The sequence below is a fragment of the Pelodiscus sinensis genome, chromosome 2 (assembly GCF_052426305.1).
Source record: "Pelodiscus sinensis isolate ZL-2025 chromosome 2, ASM5242630v1, whole genome shotgun sequence".
Taxonomy (NCBI): Eukaryota; Metazoa; Chordata; order Testudines; family Trionychidae; genus Pelodiscus; species Pelodiscus sinensis.
Window position 1 is genome coordinate 66,242,557 of NC_143053.1, and position 7,450 is coordinate 66,250,006.

At 44.0% G+C, this 7,450-nt stretch overlaps 1 protein-coding gene and 1 non-coding gene across 2 annotated transcripts; both read left to right on the forward strand.

Moving 5' to 3' along the window:
- The first annotated feature begins 104 nt into the window (after positions 1–104).
- Positions 105–3,769, forward strand: RPS20 (ribosomal protein S20). Its single transcript, NM_001286916.1, has 4 exons — positions 105–195; positions 1,704–1,803; positions 2,362–2,435; positions 3,550–3,769. The coding sequence occupies exons 1-4, from the start codon at positions 193–195 to the stop codon at positions 3,730–3,732; spliced, it is 360 nt and encodes a 119-aa protein (NP_001273845.1). The 5' UTR covers positions 105–192; the 3' UTR covers positions 3,733–3,769.
- On the forward strand, positions 2,225–2,290 carry LOC112546289 (small nucleolar RNA U54). The gene has a single exon (XR_003089946.1). It is a non-coding gene; the product is annotated as a small nucleolar RNA U54 (small nucleolar RNA).
- Positions 3,770–7,450: the final 3,681 nt, after the last annotated feature.

Here is a 7,450-nt window from a genome sequence, read left to right on the forward strand (position 1 = left end):
CCTACCCGCACCCTTCCCTTTCCGGCGTCAGAGGTCGCGTGATGGCCCGGATGGAACGCGGCTATATAAGCACCGCGCGCGCGCCGCCCTGTCTCTGCTGCCTCGCGCGCCGCTCCTGACTCACCGCTGTTCGCTGGGCCGCGCTGCCCGCCCCGCCCGGGAATAAGTCGGTCAGGACGACTCTGTGCGGCCATGGTGAGCGGGGAGGTCGGAGGGGGGCGCGCGGCGCTTTCCCCGCTGGCGCGCGGCTGCTTGGCCAGGTCTCTCCTCGCCGCGTGCTCCGTCGCGCTCCCGGCCTCGCTGCGGCTGCCCCGGCGGGGCTCATCTCCACCGCGACAGGGCGCTGGGCTGGCGAGACCCCGCTGCAGCGACTGTCTGCGCTGACGGTGAATCGGGGGCGGCATTGGCCAACGGGCTGAGACTGAGCTGGCCCTTGCGGCTAAACGCTGCCAGCCGCAGATGCGTGTGCTGCTACGACGGGGCGGCATCTTGGCCCACGGCGATTGTGGTTGCATCTCGTTCCCCTCATAAATAGTCCTACATAAATAGGCCTTACAAATTAAATTGAGGGAAGGGTCCTGTATGTTGTGGCTCTGCTGCCTCTAGAAACCTTTCGCTAGTTAAACTTTATCTCGTCAGTGCGATGATTGCAATCCCGTGCCATTTGCAAAATAAATACGAGTATCTTTTTAAAAGTCCTAGCCAATATTGCCATCAAAAGAAAGGGTCCCACTTCCATATAATAGATAATGGCAATAACGTGTAAATACTGTTGACCTAAATCTGTTAATACAGTTTGGACCTCCCTGGTCAAGCAAAGACTCTGGTTGCTAGCCAAAGAGGTCCCTGGGGCAAGAGAGGTTCAACTTTTAAATGGATTGCCTTTCCTTTCTGATTCCTCTGAGACGTATCTTTCACCAGTGATAAAATAAGATTGTTCTTCCTTAATGTTTCACTTTTCCCATCAGAAATCAGAACAAACGTACTAGTGTATCTATCATCTTCCCAAATGAATTTAAGATTCAGTCTCATGATGCATATCTATAATTGCCTGTCCAGACACCTCTTTGTTCTTTATCACCTGACTGGACTGAACTTAAGATATTGGCATTTTTCTCTTTTTGACTTCTTGCTATGAAACAAAAACTGGTTCACTTGCATAAGATTTGTATGTTGCTACCTGGTTAGAGACAAGGTGAGTGATAGGAATATATTAGCTGTTGGTGAGAGAGTTCCCATTCTAGACCGCTCTTAAGGTCTGTGAAAGATACTAAGAGTTATGTATTTGATTTTTGTATTTAATTGTGACACTCAGTACCCTTTGCGTGGGGCATAGCCCCTAAGTTGGTGTAACCAAGTTTAGGCAGTTGCTTTATTTTGGAGGTGGCTTAGTGGCTAGATATGCCCGTCCATATAGTTACTCATCAGTATGGGATGCTTCTGCTGTTTTTCACGGTGAATGATTGATTGTTTTACAATAGTAGTGTGAAATAACATTTCTAAAACTGGATTCTTGCCCTTTCCTGTTCTTCTTTTTCCCCTCATTCAGAAGCATCACGGCTACATCTTTTTGATATGGTCTCTAATAAAAGTTATAAACTAAATATGTGTTCTGGATTTTAGTGAAGATACTTTAAAAAGCATACATGCAATACTGACCAGTTTGGCTATAGTTTCTAATTTTCATAATGTAAATGTTTCAGGCATTTAAAGATAGTGGCAAAGCACCTGTGGAACAGGAAGTAGCAATTCACCGAATTAGAATTACCTTGACAAGTCGCAATGTAAAGTCACTGGAGAAGGGTAAGTAGCACTTTTTTTAGGGTTGCTTATGATTTGAAGTTTTAAATGGGAAAGTTGACAACTTAGGTTATTTGCCTATGAGTTGTCAGTTGTGTTCTTTATCTCAGCCATTGATTTACTCTTCCAGTGACTTAAAGTAAACTAGGAATAAACTTGTTAACCTGTTTTAAATGCTTTCTTTATCCCTGTTAAATTGTCTGTGAACTCTCTTGAACAATATTTTAGCTATGTGTTGTAAATAGTCTTCAAAAATAGGCCTGGTCCATGCTCTCAAAACAAAATATGTTTACACCATGTTAGTCTAAACTCTTAAGGTCTTTAACTATAATGTAACATTCTTTAAATGCAATTTTGGATAGACCTAAAAAGTAAAATTACAAGTGACTGTTAATTCTGGGGTGAGGTTTTTTTCATATGTAGTTGGCTATGAGGATAAATTGTCAGTTTGAAGTACTATGATTGCTATTTACGCTATTCTGAGCCAACAGTTTATCTGAAGTGGAAAATCAAGTTCAACTAAAAAAAACCTTATTAAAACAGTTGTGTATTCTCTTGCAGTCTGTGCTGATTTGATCAGAGGTGCCAAGGAAAAGAATCTAAAAGTGAAGGGACCTGTTCGCATGCCTACTAAGGTACTTACGGCTTAAGAGGCAGGAAAACTATGACCAGTTCTACAAGATTTTATTTGTAAATTACAAATAGTAAACCTGAGAGGGAATGCAGTCTGATTACACTGGATTGAGTATATATGAATTCTAGACAGTTAATGGTTAGTAGCTCACATAAACACGTGACTGAATTGCTTAATACAGTAGACTTCCGATAATCCGGGACCTATGGGTAGTGCCGGATTATCAAATATGCCGGACTATCAGGAGGTACTGTAAGATGGTTATATATGTACACTGTATACATTATATACTGTATATAAAGTGTTCTTAACCCTTTTTATTGTACATACTGTATACAGTATACTGTAATATTTTAGTTTTTAAGCCTTTTTTACCCTTTTTGCTCAGTTCAGCTGCTGCCGCTGTTACCTTGTGAGTCATTTTTTGCTGAAGCTCACTCACTAGGCTTTTGCCATTTTGATGCTGGACTATCAGGAGTGCTGGACTATTGGATGCCGGACTATTGGAGTTTTACTGTACAAACAACATGCTGAAGAGAAATGCAAAAGGGGATTTTGATCAGCTTTTTATCTGCATTTTTTTTTTTTTTAAACTTAATGGGTTGCATCTAGACTGGCATGATTTTGCGGAAATACTTTTAACGGAAAAGTTATTCTGTTAAAAGTATTTCCTCAAAAGAGCATCTAGATTGGCACGGATGCTTTTGCGCAAAAGCATCTGTGCCCAATCTAGACGCGCTTTTGCGCAAGAAAGCTCCTATGGCCATTTTAGCCATCGGGCTTTCTTGCGCAAAAAATTAAGGTGCCTGTCTACACTGGCCCTCTTGCACAAGCACAAATTCAAGTGGCCAGTGTAGACAGCTGGCAAGTTTTTGCACAAAAGCATCTGCTTTTGTGCAAAATCTTGCCAGTGTAGATGCACCCAATGCTGTTTTGGCAGGTATGAAAAGGATGGCCATCATAATAAGTAGAGTTGATTTTAATTAAAATATTGCTTACTTTTTTTTTTGTTTGTTTGTTTGTTTGTTTTTACGTCACACCCATAAGGTTTTGATACTAGCATAAACCTCTGCATACATCTGACCTGTTGGTTACTGTTCCACTTTCTGTTACAGACTCTGCGAATCACTACTAGGAAAACACCATGTGGTGAAGGTTCTAAGACCTGGGATCGTTTCCAGATGCGTATCCACAAGCGTCTCATTGACTTACACAGCCCCTCTGAGATTGTTAAGCAGATCACTTCTATCAGCATTGAACCAGGTGTAGAAGTTGAAGTTACTATTGCTGATGCCTAAACACCTGGCATCTGCTTTAATAAAAGTTGATTTGTAACTTTTTATTGTTGGTTTGTAGTCCGTGAAATACAGTATTGACTAGAATTGTGAAACTTTAAACAAAGAACTGGAACAAAGTAGCATTAACTATCAAGAATTTTAGGCATTTTGAGGGGAACAGTTGGATAAGTTTTGAGGTGGAAAAATTATTTTCTTGTGTTTGAGATATAACTGCTTTTATGTATTTTGAAGATGGGAGAGAAGTGTGTCGTTTAAATAGCTATTAAACCTGAAAGGAACATTAACGGGGGAGGGAGGGGATTTCAGTGAATTTTATTTGAAATGTCTTATAGGCTGTATACTTGATCACTGTTCTCTGATAAAGTACACTGAAATGGTCCAAACCCTTTAGATAGCTTTTATACATCATAAAAAAAAGGCAATCATGCTTGCTTTGGGTGTTCTGTGGTTTTGCTAGAGAAGTGGTCACCAACCAGTAGATCTTGGAGCCTCTGACAGCCTCTTGGCCAAACCAGTCAGGATCACATATCAAGTGCCAGCACTTTCAGCTGCCACTCTCCTGACTGCTGTGCATCTCCTGCCTTTTGCCTTGGAGCTGTTCCCCTCAGGAGTCCCCTGCTTGCTGGGCGGGGGTGCCAATGTCAGGGTGTCCCCTTCCCCTCTTATCTCCATAGCACAGAGAAGGGGAAACAACAGGGCTTGAACTGGAAGGAGTTTGCTGGCTGCTTTTGGGAGTGGTGCAGGGCCAGGACAGGGATGAGCCTGCTTTTAGGCCCACTGCCCAGGAGCCACCTGAGATGAGCAGTGTCCAGCTGGAGCCCATATCCTGAAACCCTACCCCAGTATGAACCCCCTGCTGCACCCGAAGTCCCTGCCCTATTCCTCAGCACCCCTGCATCCAAAGTGCTCCCAGGCTATGTCTAGACTGCAGGCTTCTTTCGGAAGAAGCTTTTCTGGAAGAAATCTTCAGCAAAAATTTCTAGAGGAGAGCATTTGCACAGCAAATGTTAATCCAAAAAAGCAGTCTGCTTTTTTGAAAGATAGCATCCACACCAAATGGATGCTATCTTTCGAAAAAACAGATTGCATCGAGAAAGCAATCTTGCATTTAATCTGTGATTACTGTGGACAGAATGGCCACCAGGGCACCTGTGCTTTTTCCTCTTCCCCGTCCACACTCCTTTTTCTGAAGAGCTCTTTCAGAAAAAGGCTTCTTCCTTGTAGAAAGAGGGTTTACCAATCTCAGGAAAAAAACCCTCTGTTCTTTCGTTTGGTTTTTTTTTTTTGAAAACGTGATTGCAGTGTGGATGTAAGTGAAGTTTTTTTCAGAAAAACAGCAGTTTAGATATATCCCCCAGAGCCTGCATCTAGAGCCCCTTCCAGTACCTCAACTGCCTGCCCCAAACTCAGCTCATCCCCCAACACTCCAAATCCCTTAATCCAAGCCCAGAGCCTGCATCCCAATCCTTTGCCCCAGTCCAGTGAAAATGAGGGAAGATGGGGAAGGGAGAGAGGATGGAGTGAGCAGGGGCGGGGCAGCGGAGAAGGGGAACAAAGGCAGAACAAGGGTATTTGGGTTTGAGGTAGATCTTGGATTGCTCTTAAATTAAAAAAGCGGTCTCATGCTTAAAAAGGTTGAAGACCACTGTGCTAGAGTATCTGCAAGAGCTACTGGGGATACTTATTGTGAGACTTCATTTGAAGCAGTGAGCATAGTGAATCTCTTAACCACTTCTAATTTCAAATATGAATTCAGCATTTAGTTAAATCTGTTAAAAATTTAAATGCTGACTAAAAACTCCACCCCGTTCCCTACTGCTTAACTTGCTCTTGTGATACTTCAGTCTTGGGGAGCTTGTTTTCATGGTGCCTGGGCTCCAGGAATATTCCTGGTCCAGGGGCCTAGCTGTAGCAAAGTTCAGGACTGGGTCTCTACCTACCACCTCAGTGTACCTCCCCAAAACCCCCACTGCTACCTCAGGGTGATTTAGAAGGGGCTTCTGTTGGCTGTCACCATTGGCAGCACAGCAGGGATAGAGCAGCTTCCTGCCTGCACTTGCCTTCTGGAGGGGAGGGGGATCTCCATGTACTACCCTTACCCTGTGCTCCCACTGCAGGAGTACTTGGGGTGGGAGCAGCATGTTGATCCCCACCCCGACTCTCCACCTAGATGTTGCTTCAAGCAAGGTGCCCCAGGTAAGTACTGCACCCCACAACCCCTCCTGCACCAAAACTTATTTCCAGAACTTGATCCCCTCACCCTTTATGCACCCAGACTTCCTAACAGCCTGCAAACTCCCATAGCCAAAGGGAGAGACTTGGACCTGTTCTTTTTACTACAAAATGTCTACAATGCACTAGCACATGGTTAATCCACCTCCCCAGGAGGCAGTAGCTCTGTTGATGGGAGAAGCTCCCTCCACCACCACCCTCCCTTCCCACCAGCACTGAGAGGGGAGGTAGGTTAGTGTGTAAGGCTACTTCAAGGTTTATGGATTTGTCACCCCTGAGCAGTCTATGTACACTGATACAAGTCTACCATAGACCTGGCCAAGTCTTCCAATGTAGATAGATTCTGAATTGTGTGATTAAGAATCCCTTCCCTTGCACATGTGCATGCACACCTGTAAGGACCTTCAAAGATCCTGCAGTAAACCAAAGTCAAGCTTTGCAAATCTAGTATATGATTCAGTTAACTAAAGCGATTGAAAAGTGCTGGACTATTTAATTCATCATAAATATTTTCACATCACCACTCTTATGGGCTGGTGGTTCTAAACTTAAATTTAAAAATGCCTGTTCTTGCAGGATGCTTGGAAAATATAGTGCTTAAAGCTAGTGTCTTACAGTCTTCAAATATCAATTCCTATCTGCTAGACCAAAATACTATGTATAAAATATATACCTCAGCAGATTTAGAAATGTTTTCTAACATTCATCTATTTTTCTCTCTGCCTATATCTGACTATAAATTAACAATGAGTACAGTAGTCAAGCAATTCAGTACAGGTTAGACCTCACTGGTCTGGCGGTCTCGGGGCCTGAATGGTCCTGAACAAGGGGATTTGCTGGACCAGAGAAGGTCCCTCTGCTTGTGGCCATGCTGCCACTGAGCTAGGGCTCCAGCCTGCCCCTTCTGCTGCCTCAATCACCTGGGGCTCTTCCTTGCTGTACTGCTGCCGTGGTTGGAGCACCCCAGCCAGAACTCTGCAGCTGCCTGGCTTCACAGCTGGGGCCAGAACTTTGAGGATGGAGCAGAGGGATGGGGCCAGAGGTCCCTGGATACAGTCAGACTAGGAGCTCTGCTGGGGCCAGAACTCTCTGCCATGCCATCCGTCCTATGCTCTCCTCCTTCCCCCACACACACTCTAGGCTCCTGGATGAGTTGTTGGTGCCCCTTACAGAGCTCCTGCCCTGCTGTCACACCTTCCTCTTCCTGGGCTGACGTTGCTGGACTAGGGAGTACCAGTTAAGGGAGGTTCAAGCTGTAGTGAAATAACAAAGATGGGGGACAAGATTATGCTTTGAGTACAACAAATCAACTAATTTATTACATGTTGGCTTCTAAGAGAAAACATTCTAAATTCCAGAGTGCAGTTATTGTGTATCAGTAAATATTCAGAAATACTTCATTTCTTTCAGCTAGTTCAGTCTTCTGCAATGATTCTCCTAAACCACTAATTTACAAGTTTCTGTGATAACTGCAAATACATGAGCT

Excerpts from the sequence above, each read along its gene's own strand:
- RPS20 (NM_001286916.1), top strand. Across the intron at positions 1,804-2,361 it reads TGTAAAGTCACTGGAGAAGG|TCTGTGCTGATTTGATCAGA; the intron begins GTAAGTAGCACT and ends ATTCTCTTGCAG. Across the intron at positions 2,436-3,549 it reads CTGTTCGCATGCCTACTAAG|ACTCTGCGAATCACTACTAG; the intron begins GTACTTACGGCT and ends TTTCTGTTACAG.